At 36.8% G+C, this 17203-nt stretch overlaps 2 protein-coding genes across 9 annotated transcripts in view; both read left to right on the top strand.

Annotated features, from left to right (window-relative positions):
- The first annotated feature begins 780 nt into the window (after window positions 1-780).
- LOC131229009 (uncharacterized) overlaps window positions 781-17203 on the top strand; it is a 45136-nt gene continuing 28713 nt past the window's right edge. Inside the window, exons 1-4 of one of the 8 annotated variants that reach the window (XR_009163129.1) lie at window positions 781-1112; window positions 1213-1400; window positions 2993-3061; window positions 3971-4039. Coding sequence is in view for 1 of the 8 variants with exons in the window: in XM_058224862.1 (XP_058080845.1) it covers window positions 1053-1112; window positions 2993-3061 (129 nt within the window). In the remaining 7 variants the exon portion in view is untranslated. Of the gene's footprint in view, window positions 1113-1212; window positions 1401-1906; window positions 2380-2678; window positions 2753-2992; window positions 3062-3181; window positions 3523-3702; window positions 3850-3970; window positions 4040-17203 lie in introns of those variants that run through there. The other 7 variants (XR_009163131.1, XR_009163127.1, XR_009163125.1 and 4 more) reach the window with 7 other exon arrangements.
- The window catches only part of LOC131229008 (cytochrome P450 81Q32-like), a 31532-nt gene continuing 24179 nt past the window's right edge, over window positions 9851-17203 (top strand). The window contains exon 1 of the mRNA XM_058224861.1: window positions 9851-10873. Coding sequence (XP_058080844.1) covers window positions 9947-10873 — 927 coding nt within the window. The 5' untranslated portion in view covers window positions 9851-9946. The remainder of the gene's footprint in view (window positions 10874-17203) is intronic.

Raw genomic sequence — 17203 nt, 5'->3', positions numbered from 1 at the left:
TTCCCACTTCTTCTTGTACTATATTTCAATGTTTAAAGTGCTAGGTAATTCATATGAGGAGAGATTGAAGAGGTGATTCATGGCATTTATGTGAGATATCTGGGTGATTCATCAGGTAGGGGTCAATGCAAACATTTCCATGGCCCAGAAATCAAGCTATTCCACTCTTCAGGTGGCCGCACATGGATGAGAAAGTTATGAAAAGATGATTGAATATATTCCACATAGACATCTGGCCACCTGATGAGCAGACCATCTTGCTTTTTGGGTCAAAGGGCCCCCACTTGATCAATGGCCCGGATCCTTCATACATGTACCCACTGAACCATGTGCAACGACTCCTGAATTTCCTTAGCATTCTAGTGATGTTCTTCTGGAGCATTCCACAACCGATGTTATTTATCATATTGCCATTCAGTTTTTCATAATGGCTGGATCAACAATGTGCACTTTTCAGATTGAAAACATTAGGAAAGGATATTCTGTGAAGGGCTTTCAAAATTTATATTGAATGTGCTCATATTGACCTCAGATTAAAGTTAAACAAAGCTGTTCAACATTTTGAGCCACATTGGACATTGGCAGCATTACTTCTCCAGCAGTAACAAAGTTAAAGTTTCAAATGTATGCATATTACAAATGAAAATGCATCCATCTTTCTGATAATCTACCCACCAATACAAGAACTTGGGGTTTTAGTATCTCAAACCATGAAACTTTGTGATTGATACTCTCTAATAATTTATTTCTTTCTTTCTTTTTTGTTCTAAGATACATGATTCTTATACCACATGTTTTTGTGTGAACCAATTGTGCTTATTGCTCTTGTTTGTGGCATGAATAACAGAATTTAGGTGCTTTTGGTAGAGGATAATGCTTTCTTCTTGTTTTTTCTCTTCGTTAGAAATGTTATTTCAATGCCTTCTCTGCAGGTCTGTATGATCTTCATATCTGGTCTTCCGACCAATCTCAAAGAGGGAGAACTCTAGAACTAGGTGAGATGGTTGTTGGGCAATGAGGCCTCTCTGCTAAACTTCAAGGGTGAACAGCCAATGGGCTTTGCCCTCTTCTCCACTGCCCATCTTTCACTCACTGCCAAAGCCGTCATTCAGGTATAATACAGTCTCCTTTGGTGAAAATAAAATTCCACCCATGCCATCCTCTTTACTCACATCTAGTATCTTTGAATGGTTAAATTTTTGGGTTCTGCAGGACATGGTTTTTGATGCAGAATCCAAATATGTTCTTCACGTAGAGATGGTGAAGAATAATCTTTTCATCAAAAGATGTGATATAATTTGTCAATTTACGTTCTTACCTGTGGGGTCCATGTTTGAGTGGTCTAAGCCGATGATATAATGTGCCCCATTGCGGATGAACATTGCAAGGAAATCTCCCAGGTGGGAAAACCTAACCATTTTAAGTAAGAATATGCTGCAACAATTTGTATTCAAGCAAGAAAATGTTGTATATTATATATGTATAATCTTGCAGTCCAGGAGATTTTTAGTGCAAGAGCCATCAATGGATGGACCCACCATATCAATTGTTTGGATCACTCAAGCCATGGGTCCCACTTGTACAAAATGGAAACCTAGTATATTCTCTAGAATGTCAGCCCTAGCATTGCATTAACACCTCTTTATTTATCTGTGGTTTGTTATTTCATAACTGAATTTTGGTGGACTATGATTCTTCATAGAGTTGATGTCATGAAATGTTTCTTCATGTTTCTTCATCCTAAGTAAAAAAATTTGAATTCTTATGCTCATGAAATTTGAATTATGATGGTTGATCTTGAGTTGGTATTTAATAATTAGGTTGTCCGAGACATTCTTATCTTGTGATCGGATGAATGAATAGGGATCGATTTCTATGGGCTTTGGTTGCATATGCTGCAGTTCTTATAAGAAAATAGAATACAGCTTTGAATGTATTTCCAATGTAGTGAATTTTTGAAGTTGTATCTGGTTGTAAACAGGGGCACTTCTGTGATTTGAGGCTTCATCTCATCATCAATAATGCCAGGTTTGCTATTTTAAGTTACTGGATTGTAATATCTTACTGATTGGATGTTTCTGAGAGTTCAAAAATAGTTGGACAGTAAGTTTTAGAAAGGCCCACTCATTCAATGGTTAGGCTCACAATGTGGGGTAATTTGAAGATAATTCTCATGTTTGAATTGTCCATGTGATATTTCGCATTTACTCGAGTGTTACAAACTTGAGATTTAAAACTTTCTGAAAGAAAGTTAATAATTGAATACTATCTGTTTTGGAGGCTATGCATTGCTGATTTTGTTCAGGCCATGACTGTCCAACAAGTTGAGGCACCTATGGATCTAAAGAAAGAGATGGGAAGATTAATATTTGAACAAAAGTATGGGGAAGCATTCACTCCCATGAATTGTTGGATGTTTATTTGGTTTTTAGATGATGCATATTTTGCTTAGTTTTTCAGAGTTTATAATTAAGTAGATGAGTATGTGCTCTTGAAGTATTGTCTCTGTTTTTTTTAAAAAAAATAAAAAATAAAAAATTATGACATCTCATCCTCATCCTTTTCTATATTTTTAGTTCTTCAGTTTTGGGGCACAACTTCTGTATGATGATATTCATTGTAGGATGAATCAATTCATACTATAGATTTGAGTCCATACTCGTCTTTTGATTTTCAGGTTGCAAATGGATTATTGCCACTACAAAAGATTATCCAAGAAGAATCTACCAAAATCACTAGGAAATTGATTTGGGTTTGTTTTGGATTTTTGGTTTTTTAATTCCAATTGCATAATCCAATGCAATCATTCCATTTAGGTTTTCTTTCTATTTTTTCACGATGATTGATTGCTTTTATTTAGCTGGACCTTGAAAACGGAACTGGTGACCAACTAGTTGTAGTTTACCTGACACACAATCCACTTTTACAAGCATTTTGTACCAGGGTCCAATTGGAAACAAAATTCTTGAGGCACATCTTTTTTCAAATGCAGGCTAGTGCATTCAAAGGGCCTGTTTTCACCCATGCAGATGTCAACCCTGATATGGTGGTGAAGGCAAAGGTGCTTTTTTTTTTCTGCATTCATTGTTACTTCTGTTTTGCTGACAGTCTTCAAGCCACTCTTCGTTCTGTTTGTAATGGTATTGATACTTGATTTAATTGATACTTGATTTATACATAGACTATGTACCTAGCTCCAATCAGGTGCAAGGATGGGCTTTTTTCATCATTTGAGTTGATGTTTTACAATGGAATTTGGTCGCTCCCTTTCCTGATAATCTTTATAATCTGTTCCACTTAAATTGAGGTTGCTGCATCATTAGTTACTAGCATTTGCATGCTGTGGATATGGATTTTTCATTTTTACAATGATGCGTTGTATAGGAATCTGTTTGTTGGAAGTCAGAACCCACTCGATGAATCGTAGTTCAAAAGCTTGACATGACTTAGAGGAGTTGACTCAGTCAGGTTATATCTAGACTTAGAGAAAATCACATTTCAGTCACAAACCTTAAAAATTAAAAAATTAAAAAAAAAGTTGTAGCAGTTACTTTGACTGAGTTAGGTTTTCAAGTTTTAAGCAATGAGATGAACGGTCTAGACCTGGGTTAAGAATCAAGAGATACTATTTGTAAAGTTTTCTTAGGACACATTTGAGAGCTTTCAGTCAATCAGGGTTGTAGAAGTCTTTTATTTTATTAGAAGATGGATTCCTGATTTTTCAAAGGAGATTACCTAACCTGCCCATAGTTAGCCTGCCACTACTCCCATCAAGCACATGAATCAAAATCTTTTGTTGTCACTTCCCATGTCGCTGAAATTGCATATGATATGCACTGCCCGAGGTACCCATTTTTGCTTCCTTTGTGCATTGTGGGGGTTTTTTTTTTTTTTTGCTTAATTTCAGTACTATTGAATACTATTAATATGCACTGCCCTTGAATGTTGACTTTCCTGCAATGAGTTCTAGGTAAGAATTTGATGAAGGTCATAGCCCTGTTCAACCTAAGAATGGCATGCAAGGTGGCTACACTTTGATTATCCTGGTAGCCAACATAGCGACACTCTCACTCTCTATATAAGAATTTGACGTAGGTCATAGCCCTGTTTAACCTTAGGGCCTGTTTGGCCTGGCGAATCCTATGGGCTTAGGAGGGATGGGATGGATTTTAAGCTAATGATGGTGGTGTTAGTGGATTGGTTTAAGATCCATGGGATTGCTATATCCCGGGACAAGTTCACTGGGTCTGTTTGGCACCCCCGGCATATCCCGGGATTTTACTTTCTGATCCATCCAACCAAGGGATGGGATCAATTTTAAGGTAATGATGGTGATGTCAGTGGATTGTTTTAAGATCCATGGGATTGCTTATATCCTGGGACAAGTTCACCGGGTCGGTTTAGCTCGTCATGCATATCCCAGGATATCGTGATCCCATCCCTCCTTATATCGTGGGATCGGTCTGGCCAAACAGGCCCTTAGTGTCTATTCCTGAGTTTCTTACCTTTTGGTTTTGCTTTCACTTGTTATATTGGTTTATATTGTGGGAGTGTTGCAATTTGCAGCTTGAAGCTCACACACTTGTATAGTGATTAGTGAATGATCTTCAAGTATGGTACAAATTTTTTTTTAAGGAAATTACTTCCACAGTCCATTTTTTAATTGTTTCTAATTTGTGGTTGGTTTTGGCTCCCTATTTAGCTCTAAGGTCTTTTATGGTTGGTTTTCAGCTTTTCTGAAATGGATATTTTATATGATTATAGGTTGTTGCTGATGACATATTCCACTAGCAAGCAACAATTATGGGACCAGTAGATAGCCCCTTTGCAAGTGGTGTATTTTTGGTAACTATTATCCTTTAGCTACGGTTTTTATCCGTAGCCTTTGCTCCTTTTTCTAGAAGTGAGGCTTGAAAACTTTGCTCGAGCTCAGCTCGAAATCTGCATGAACTTAGATGAGCCGAGCACGAGCTGTTGTTCCAAGCTCGAAGGCCGAGCCAAGTCGAGCACGAGCTGCTGTTCCAAGCTCGAAGGCCGAGCCAAGCCGAGCACAAGCTGGGACTTGAGTAGTCCGAGCCGAGCACGAGCTAGGCAATACTTAGCTCGGCTCGACTCGTGTACACCTCTATCTATAACAAGACCCATTATTCTGATGGTCTGGATAGCCATATATCAAACCCACATTTTCTATGAATGAGTCACCACTATTTAACATAAAATGCAAAACTAACACATTTTCACCGTACAAATGAAAACGGTAGCTTGAGCTTTGGATTTGGTAGGGCTCTATGGCCCCACCAGGATGTTTGTGTTTAATCCACATCGTACATCCATTTGTAAATAATTTTTTAAGGTAGATACCAAAAAATCAGCTCGAAATAAATCACAGGTGAACAACACCACAGGAAAACAATAGTGATTGAACATTCTCCCTTAAAATCTATCTTTTGGCTACGGATTATGGTATTTCGATTATGGATTTTAGCCGTTGGCATAGCCGATGACTATAAGACATAGCCGAAACAACCACACATCCATTGACTTTGCTTTGTTTTTTGGTAGTGCACCCTTAAACTGATGGGCAGACTGAACGAGTGAATTGGGTCCTTGAGGACATGGTCTGAGCTTGCGTGCTTAATTTCAAAGGGAGTTGGGATGACTATTTACTATTGATTGAGTTCTCTTATAATAATAGCTATCAGGTGAGTATCGGCATGACACCATTTGAGGCTTTATCCAGGAGGCCTTGTAGATCTCTAAATTATTAGGTAGAAGTTGGAGAAGGTAGCTTACTTAGGCCAGAGATTGTGCAAGAGAGAATAGAGAAGATTTTTATCATTAGAAACTGCTTTTGCGCAGCCCAAAGTCGTCAGAAGATTTATGCCGACAATTGCAGGAGAGATCTCGAGTTTGTAGTTGGAGATCACGTATTTTTAAAGATTTCTCCAATGAAGGGTGTCAGAAGGTTTAGTAAAAAGGGAAAGTTGGCTTCGAGGTATATAGGTCCTTTCGAGGTTTTAGAGAGGGTTGATGTTGTCGTATATAGGCTTGCTTTACCACCTCAGTTGTCTGATATTCATGATGTTTTCCATGTGTCGATGTTAAAGAATAAGCGGGACATTTCTCATGTTATAAACTGACAACCATTAGAGATCCAGGAAGACGCTTCATACATTGAACAATTAGTCTACATTTTTGACAGGAAAGACCAAGTGCTTCGATCCAGAGTTATACCGTTAGTAAAGGTTTAGTGGAGTCACCACAGCGAGGAAGATGCTTCTTAGGAACAAGAGGTTGAGATCAAAGAGAAATACCCTCACTTGTTCACATTATAGGTATGTTAAATTTTAAGGACGAAATTTCTTTTAAGGAGGGTAGAATGTAATAACCCGAGTAAATTCTGATTGTCTAATTTTAACCATTTATTGAAGTTTCAAACTAACCCGATATGACTAATGATTTACATGATCAACCTATCCAATCTCAACCATTGATTTAAACATATTGAAATCTAACCATCTGTTAATTAATAAATTCAACCATGCATCTGACCTTCCATCTAAAGAAACACCCATCTAACCATTCATATGCTGAAAAATCATCAGAACACTTGTCATCCACCTAAACTAACCGTCCATCTTATTGGTCATGTGGCCACCCACAATTCTACCTATCTATCTGACCACATGCCCAATGTGGAGTCTATACCAAAGGTGTGCATATCACCTCTTTTAGAAGCAACCATTCATCACTCTTTCATCTAACCCATCCTCACATCATACTTGTCCATCTCGCCTCCAATCCACATGTACATTTGGCCGTAGAACCACCGATCACAAAATATCCCATCCTACCATATGTTTATCTGTCCATCCAACTACGCCATCCGTTCATGCACCCTTGCATATATCACGCATCAGCACCCTCTCAAATGCATGGAAAATACATCACATGCATCACATGCAGACACATGTGGCAGACATGGCATAGGTGCAACGTACATGACGTGCTTGCGTGCAGATTGAGTTATGTTCCACACTTGTTTTTTAATTGGGAAAAAAAAACTGTAGAATTTTTTTTTTTTTTTAATTGTTAAGAACAGAATACTCTTGTACACGTGATGCATGTGCCATTAGTTAAGAGAGGAATACTCTTGCACACTGATGCACGTGCCATTAGTTAAGAGATAAATACTTTTGCACATGTGATGCATGTTCCATCTTAGTTGTTATTTTTTTGTTTATATTTTTTATTTGGTTTAATTGCTTACCATGCATACTTTTAAATATGTCATTAATTAATTAATTAAATTTTTTTTTTTTGCTTCAGTTGTCTTTATTTTAATTAACATGCCTCAAATTGACTTTAATATTAGCTTATTATTAATCCTGCCTTAAAATTCATCTTTGGATTTAGATTTTTTTTTTTTTTATTTGTTAAATTTATTGCAAAAAACTTGAGTGTATATAAATTTTTTTAGATTCTTAAATGTAATAGATTATATTGCATGTTTATTTTATTTTTTTATTTTTATGTAGAACTTTAATCATGTGTGGACAATTTACATTGATTGAAAATTTTGTTTTTTATTTGATAAATTGTGTACATCACGTATTATGGATTGATCGAAGAATCGCAATCGTTAAAGATTTTTTTGATTCATTCAATATTAAAATCATACATCATTGAAATGGTTATGAAATGCTAGAAAATAGGTGGGGCAATCAAGTCATCTGGGTGGAAAATTCCTAAAGCGTAAACAGGTAGAGGCAACTTTAACCCTTGGGTTGGAAGTCCCAGATTCTTAATTGGTACCTCTTGGAACATCTTCCATACCCTATGTGTGGGTGAGCATGTCAGGATTGAAAAAGATTCCCACTGTCAAGTTCGGTAGGGTGGTAGTCTGATTAGTTAACGTATAAATAGGTTCCTCACCAAGTTCCTTTTGGATGGATGAGCATGTCACGCAAGAGGTTCCCATTGCCAGGCTACATGTTGTATTGGCGCAGGTATTGGCCAACTGGTGTAAACTGGCCCTGGTGTTAAAAAGAATAAATTGCACTTATTATTAGGGATTATAGCATATGTTGATTTCATTTATTTATTTTTAGAATTTATATTGAAAAAATCTTGTTTATTAATATCTTCATCTGTTTTCTTTACCTAAATAGGTGGTGTATTTTTTAGTATATTTTATTCAAATTATATGAGATTATTTTTGAAACATGTGTTGAGATTCCTTACTAAGCTTCGCAGCTTAACCTGTTGGGATTTTAAAATTTCAGAATCAAGATCTCGTGGAAGCACTTAAAGAGATTTGTTTTTATTTATTTTTTTATTTTTTTAGTATTTTTAAAATAAGTTGTAATGAATATTAAGTATAGTATGATAGTATGAAGATGACATGTGTTTGGTAATAATATTGAATAGTCGGAACATGAATATTTTATTTTTCTCTAAATAAAGTTTGATTATTAAATTTTTGGATGGTTATATTTTATGAATGAGAATCATTTTGTTAATATATGTGTGGATTATGAAATGTAAACATACAAAACATAAGTTAAGCCTTTGGGTACAAAATCAGGGTCGGAGATACCCCCAAGTACCAGATTTCGGAGCGTGACAATATGATGGTTGATTCACATCTAATGTATGAGATAATAGATTGTCCAAATGTCTTAAAATATGGAGATGGTAGTCATTCATTCTTTTGTCATTTGAGCCATGGTCCATTTATGGTGAGATCCACTATAATAACCATTTGAATTACTCTTATAATAAAATTAATGTAATCTTTAAAAATGATATTAACGATATTAAAAAAAGCTTTTACTTGAAAGTTTTACTAAACATGTTTATTTTAAATAGAAACTTATTTTTTGCTTGAAAATGGGAATTTACCAAATGAACTTATTTAAAATGATGGCCTTAAAATTTTTATAAAAATTTTAAAAAAAAATTTTAAAAAAAAAAAAAAAAAACAACTGAAATAGCTCACATTGAATTGGAATAGAGATGTAAAAGGAGCTTTTAAATTAGAATAGAAAACCTTGAAATCATGAATGTGGCAGATATCTACGGGGCACATCCGCCAGGGAAGTTGATTACCCATCGCATTAGCGGCTGGATATCCAATGGTACGACATGGCCCAAGCTCAGTCTGGCCACCATGATATTTGTACTTTACAATGATATATTTACTTTATTCATGCCATTCACCCATTTTTTCCACTTATTTCAAGGCATGACACACGAATGATGCAAATTAAAAGCTTAAGTCCAACACACCACATAAAATGGTGTCTAGTGTTCAAAACTTCTCTGGATCACAGAAGTTTTGGAATAAGCTTATATTATTGTTTTGAGTCCGGATCCTCTGTTATCAGGTCAACAGAGAAATCCTGATACCCTAATTCTCATTGGTCCACGTCACCACTCACTAAAAAAATAAATAAAATAAAAAACAGCTTCGGACGCCAAACCATTAGGGTAACAGAAATTATCTGTTGACCTGATAACAGAGGATCCCGACTCGTTTTGTTTTATGTTCTTCCAGTTTTTTCTTTTCATCCGGGCATGAATGACGTCATGAATAAGTTGGATGACGGATAAACCATCGCAGTGGGCCCTAAAAAGGTTTTCAACGATTGGCGGCCATTTCCATGTCTTTTGTCGTGCGGTCCATTCGAGCTTTGAAATTACATCATTTTAGCTCATGCCCTCAAATGAACTGAGAAAACAGATGAATGGCGTGGTAAGACACTACCATCACCGTGGCCCCGCAGAGCTTGCGCCAAGTCACGACACAGGGAAACCCTGTGGCGGGTGGTACATGCCATCCGCTTCGCTTCCACCTATGACCGGGGTGCGCAGGTGACTCGCGGGCCTCCAAAGCTGCTACAAAGGCTATCCTACTGTCTCGCCTCTGCGCCCACACAAAAAAATGGTTATCTTTTTATCAATTTCAGCTCTCATTTTCTTCTTCTTCCTCTTCCCAATTTCCAAGCGCCTATTCCAAAAGCGCAAGAACCTTCCACCATCACCACCTTCCCTCCCCATCCTCGGCCATCTCCATCTCCTCAAAAAACCTCTCCACCACTATCTCACCACTCTCTCCAACCGCTACGGCCCCATCCTATCACTCCGTTTCGGCTCCCGCCCTGTCGTCATCATCTCCTCCTTGTCTTCGGCCCAGGACTGCTTCTCCAAGAACGACATCATCTTCGCCAACCGTCCCCGCCTCCTCGCCGGCAAGCACTTCGGCTCCCAGTACTCTTCCCTCTCGTGGGCCTCGTACGGTTCCCACTGGCGCAACATCCGCCGCATCGCCACCGTCGAGATACTCTCATCCAACCGCATCCAGATGTTCTCCGCCGTCCGAATCCAGGAGGTCCAATCCCTGATGAAAGACCTGTTCCGAGATTCGGAATCGGGGAAAACAGTGGTGGAATTGAGGTCAAGGTTCTCGGAACTGACTTTCAATGTGATGATGGGGATGATCGCTGGGAGACGATATTATGGAGAGAATGTGGTGGATTTGGAAGAAGCGAGGCGGTTTCGGGAGATTATTAGTGAGGGGTCGATGTTGATCGGAACACTGAGTTTCGGGGATTTCGTGCCGGTTTTGGGTTGGTTGGATTTTGGAGGGGTGGAGAAGAGGATGGTGAGATTGGTGAGGCGGAGGGATGAATTCTTGCAGGCTCTGATCGACGAGCATCGAAGGAGGAAGAAGAAGGTTGATTCCTCTCTCTCAATGGAAGTAGAAGTTGAAGTGGAGAAGAAGAAGAAGACGTTCATAGATGTTCTGCTGTCATTGCAAGAAACAGAGCCTGAGTACTACACTGATCAGATCATCAAAGGAATGCTATCGGTAATACTCGCATCTCTCTCGACAAAAAACCGTTCGTCTCGCTACGTAGTGATCCAGATCTTTCGTTCATTTGAGGTCCTTCCATGGGGCTATTTGGGAAGATTGGAGACTTTGCCGTCCATACAAAGGTGAATTTCCTCCTCAAATTTGTATGAACGGAGTGGTTTTTGAGCTTTGTTACCAGTGCATGGTTTTCAGACTCCGATCGACTTCTTCAGTCTCCAGTGGATCTTGCGACTTGCCTGAGTGGCCGAGTTGGGGATGCATCGGCTCAACTCCCTAAGTTGGGGTGACTGAGGGGCAAGTCGTGGTATCGAACCGATCGGTTAGTACTGAGTCTGACTCAAACTAGTTGCAATGGACTGGGTAAACGACCTGGATACTCATGTGGTGGTACATATGCGGAGATCACCTGACTACATCGTTAGCACCTCACATCTGATTTTGGCTGTTCTGGTCTTATGTGAAAGTACTTCCGACGGTACGTTCAAGTTTAACTCCCTTCACCTCAATGTTTTCATGTGTTGAGTTGGCGACTCAGCCAAGTTGAAGTGACTTGAGCCCACCTCTGACTGTCTGAGTTGACTCAACGAGTCACATGTGACCTTGAAACCTTTCTTCGGAGAGTTTAGTTAATATTCTCTTGCTTCACAAGCAAGCACATAGAATCACACGTGATATATTAAATAGCTAAATTAAGGATTATACTCGCTCTTGCTCAGTCATCCTCGTAAAGTGGATGCAGATTGCGTCCTAGCCCGCCCTTCTCTAGCCTCAAATGGGCATATCTCTTTGGGGGCGCACCGTGATGGATCTGTTTATAAACACAGTTCATGTTTCACGCTGAAAATCTGATAAAGAGTGTGCACCGTCATACGAGTTACGGTCCAAGACTCATACACCAAGTATACATAATTCCACTTATTATACAATTGATAAGAGGCATAATGTAATGTATTTTAAGTTCTCATCGTCATTTAACATTCAAACATCCATAAAAATTATATGAACTCACTTCTTTCCATTTTCACAATCATCACAATATTATTGAAACCAAAATTTAACTATGTCCAACCATTTGGAACTTTATTCAACTAACATATCAAATGTCATTCAATAAAAGCATAATTATAAATAATCTGGACTTAATCTAAGCATCAATACTACAATGAATGAAAACTAAATCTTCTATAAAGTGGCTGCATAAATAGATCATCCATCCAGTGCGAAAAGTTCATCTTCCACTAGATACAACCATTGGTCCTGACTTTCATCCGCTAACTTAGCCTCATTCTCCAGCACTTAATATAGTTTACCTATCTCGTTTGTATCTGTATGGTTGTTAATTCACAATGTTATTTGGCCAGACTAGTAAATAAACCCATCATAATTCATGCGTATCACAATATAAGATAGCACAATAAAATGAAATAGTATGTATGAAAGCATGAGTATGGATTGTAAGATGTCATGAAATGTATGTCAAGCGAGATAATTATTCACTTACTTGGGTTGGATATCCATCAACCCAAAAATATACCCTTCGGACATCCACTGTAGGTAGGCATGTGCAATTTGTACTCATCAGATATTCACCGTAGATATGCTTGTGCAATGTATACATCTATTTTGTGAGTAGGCTTCCACTAACATGGGCATCTGGCAATGAATCTACCAGGAAAACCATCCAAGGAGATCCCTTAGGAACTCATCCACGACAAGGTGTCCCATATCGATTACGTATCGGCTGTAACGGCCGATACGTAATGGTAACGGTAGGGCCCATTATGCGATACGAAGGCGTAACGGGTGATATCCTGATTTTGGTACCATAATAGCCCTTATATGCGTAACGGCCGTTACTGACCCGTAATGGCTAGCCCGTAACGGTCGAATAATAGTTATGATTTTTTTTACTTTTTTAAGTACTCTTTTTGCATTTTTTTTAAAAACCATTTGCTTCTAAACTCTCATTCAATCCTTTTACTACTATTTTCGACCAATCTTGGCTTGGTATTTAAGATAAAAACACATTATATTACGGATTTTCTTGAATCGAAGCTTCATGGGCCATTTTTCAGAATTTCGTCAAAAATAGGTATTTATACTTTTTATTATATGTTTTGTTGTTTTAATCATAGAATATGATGTGTTAATCATAGTAGAACATGTTAATGTACATTTTACAGATTTCTGATATCATTTTTTATATTTTTTTATATTTTTTTCTATTTACCCACTAATTTTGGCCTTTTTTTTAAAAAAAAATTGAAAAATCATTTTTTAATGAAGGGTTTGCTGTTTTAATCATAGAATATGATGTGTTAACTATAGTAGAAAATGTAATGTGTATTTTATAGATTTGTGGTGTCATTTTATATTTTTTTAAAATATTTTTTTCTATTTACGCACTAAATTTGGACCTTTTTCTAAAAATTTGAAAAATCATTTTTTAATGAATGGTTTGCTGTTTTAATCATAGAATATGATGTGTTAATGATAGTAGAACATGTTAATATACATTTTATAGATTTTTGATGTCATTTTATATATTTTTATATTTTTTTCTATTTACGCACTAATTTTGGCCCTTTTTTTTAAATTCAAAAAATTATTTTTTAATAAATTGTTTGCTATTTTAATCATAGAATATAATATGTTAATTATAGTAGAATATGATAATGTATATTTTACAGATTTTTGGTGTCATTTTATATTTTTTTTTATATTTTTTTCTATTTACAAACTAATTTTGGCCTTTTTAAAAAAAATTTGAAAAATCATTTTTAATAAATGGTTTGCTATTTTAATCATAGAATATGATGTGTTAATTATAGTAAAACATGTTAATGTGTATTTTACAGATTTGTGTTGTCATTTTATATATTTTATATTTTTTCTATTTACACACTAATTTTGGCCCTTTTTTTTTTAAATTCGAAAAATTATTTTTCAATAAATGGTTTGCTGTTTTAATCATAGAATATGATGTGTTAATTATATTAGAACATTTTAATGTGTATTTTACAGATTTTTGGTGTCAATTTATATTTTTTTATTTTTTTCTATTTACGCACTAACCCCTTTTTTTTTAAATTCGAAAAATCATTTTTTAATGAATGGTTTGCTATTTTAATCATTGAATATGATGTGTTAATCATAGTAGAGCATGTTAATGTGTATTTTATAGATTTGTGGTGTCATTTTATATATTTTTATATTTTTTTCTATTTACGCACTAATTTTGTCCCTTTTTTAAAAAAATTTGAAAAATCATTTTTTAATGAATGGTTTGCTGTTTTAATCATAGAATATGATGTGTTAATCATAGTAGAACATGTTAATGTATATTTTAAAGATTTATGGTACCATTTTATATTTTTTTCTATTTTTAAATTAGTGACTTTATGTTTTTATTTGCTTATATTGAACAGGTTTTGGAGCTTCTTAGGGTTTGGTACTTTAGTTAGAATATAAAATCATATTTATTGACATAAGTTATAAAATCATCTTTATTGATATAGTATTTACTTAAACCTAAAGAAATGTCTGGGTCTGGCCATCAACAAGTAAGTGAGGATATTGGATGACAACATTGTAAGAGGGTTGGTGGTACTAGGCACCAAATGAAGTGCAAGTATTGTGATAAAATAGTGACCGGTGAAATTACCCGTCTCAAACAACATTTGGCACATCGAAAGGTTCAAGTTATGGCATGTACTAGAGTATCGAAAGAGATAATGCTTTTAATGCAAGCTAGTCTGGATGAGTCGAAGGATAAACGTGTTGTTGTACAAACGAAGAAAGATGATATTTTGGATGCAGATCGACAAGAGGTGTTTGGTCTTGAATATATGGACGTTTGTGATAAAGATATTATTAATTCTGACGAAGATTCAGATCGGGAATTAACTATAGCTAGGAGAGAGAGCTTGCATCTAGCTCGTGAAGAGAAAGAACATCGCCGCATGTTTGGCACGCATGGGTCAGTGCGTGATACAAGGGGTAGTAGGAGTAGGAGTATGAGTGCAACTACTTCTGCAGGGGGGAGGGTAGGTTTGGTGGATTACGACGTGTGTTTGGGAGCCGACGATAGACATCTTCACGTGATGCCCCTATACGTTTGGATGAAGAAGTAAATAAGCTTAGGAGACCCTCTATTGATCCAATCCTGTTTAGGAAAGAATCAACTAAACAAAAGAAGATAAAACAAATGTGGAGTAGAAGTTCCATTAAGAAATTAGGTAGAGCAGCAGCAAAGTTATTTATACATGCCAACATACCTCCTAACGCGGCCAATTATTCATATTGGCAGGTGGTAATTGATGCAGCAGCAGAAGTAGGTAAAGGAATAAAAGCTCCCACAGCTAAGGAGATTAGGGGGAAATGGATAGATACAGAGTATATGGATGTGAAAGCATACATGACTATCTTTAAACCTATATGGCAAGCCAGAAGATGCACGATCATGTGTGATGGTTGGAGTGGCCCAACCAGACGCAGAATGATCAGCTTCATGGTGTATTGCTACTTAGGAACTATATACCACAAGTCAATTGATGCCTTAGAAGTAATAAAAGATTCTAATTATATTACTAGACTAATGGATAAAGTTGTGGAAGAGATTGGAGAGGAGAATGTAGTGTAAATTGTGACAGATAATAAAGCATCATATAAACTTGCAGGACATATGTTGATGAATAAGAGAAAACATCTTTTTTGCTCACCATGTGTTACCCATTGTATTGATCTTATATTAGAAGATATTGGAAAGAAGAAGAATGTTAAGGAAATGGTCGAAGGGCAAAAGAAATGACGACGTTTATTTATAACCATAATCAAGTAGTCGCAATAATAAGAAAGTTCACGAAAGGACGAGAGTTATTGAGGCCTGCGACGACTAAATTCGCAACAAACTTTATAGCATTAGAGAGTTTATTCTAGCATAGGGGAGAGTTGAGTGAGATGTTCGCTTCTCGATAATAGCTCAACACAAAACATGGGAAGAAGACATCAGGGACATTGGTTGAAGTTGTGAACACATACGGGACAACAAATATTGGAAGAGGGTCAAGTCAATCCTAAAGGTGATGGAGCCACTAATGAGGGTACTGTCTTGTTGAAATCGACGATGCACCTACCATGGGTTTCCTATACGATGTCATGGATAAGGCAAAGTTGACAATTCAATGTGATTGTAGAAGATAAGAGTCTTATTGGAGAATGATCGACAGGAGATGGATAAGACAAGTCCATCACGATCTTCATGCAGCAGGTTACTACCTAAATCCTAGGTATAGATATGCCCAATCATTTGTTGCGGATGATGAAGTTCGTGTCAGGCTAAAAAATATGATAAAGAGATTATAGCCTAACTTAGATCTGCAAATAAAGGCGTTGAATGAATAGATACATTTGAAAATCGCCTTGGTAGCTTTGAAGATGCTCTTGCATAGCATGCAATATCTAGGTTGCAACCGGCTGAATGGTTGATTAATTTCTAAGAGAGTATGAAGGCTCTTCAAAAAATTGCAGTAAAAATTTTGAGCCAGACAACATCTTCCTCTAGCTACGAAAGGAATTGGAATTGTTTTGCACTTATTCATTTAAAGAATAAGAATAGATTGCAGACTAGAACATTAGATAGACTTATCTTTATGTACTAAAATATAAAACTAAGAATGTGACGACATCATAGGAGCATTACAGCTACCGATGACAAAGACTACTGTCTAATAAACTTGAACAATATTTATGATGAGGATGACCTACTTCTACCTTAGTTGAAAATAAGGAAAAAGTAAATTGAAGAGGATAATGAAGAATTAGAAATTGGTGACCCAGAAATACGCAGAGTGCAACAAGATAGTCGTGCAGATGTGTTGGACCCAGTAAGAGGGGCAACGTTTATGCCATGTACGAGTCAAGATCAATAAAAGAGTACAAGCAGTGATAGTATGACCGTGTCGGATGATGGTGACGATGACCCCCTGCCCCTGGTGCCCGCACTTTTGGTGTTGCTCAGCACCCTATACGGCCGTCTACAGATCGCAATGCCGATGAACATCAATAAGGTAATACTCGAGGTCAGACTTATGAGTATACTGAGTCACGATACAGCCAGCTGGAGGAGGGTACATCTAGTGGTGAACCGGGTCAGGGAGATCCGGAATATTAGCAGGCTCATGGTCCTGGTTATTATGATGGATATTCTTATGGTCAATTGGATTATGATTATGGTGGTTATACTGAGCTTGTTGGAGTAGTCCTCCTGATCAATATCCATATGATTATAGATATCCAAATCCAAATCCAAGTTACGCATCACAA

Source organism: Magnolia sinica, chromosome 16 (assembly GCF_029962835.1).
Source record: "Magnolia sinica isolate HGM2019 chromosome 16, MsV1, whole genome shotgun sequence".
In the NCBI taxonomy this organism is placed as follows: Eukaryota; Viridiplantae; Streptophyta; class Magnoliopsida; order Magnoliales; family Magnoliaceae; genus Magnolia; species Magnolia sinica.
The sequence above is the reverse complement of the archived record's forward strand: the minus strand, read 5'-3'. Positions and strand labels throughout refer to the sequence as shown.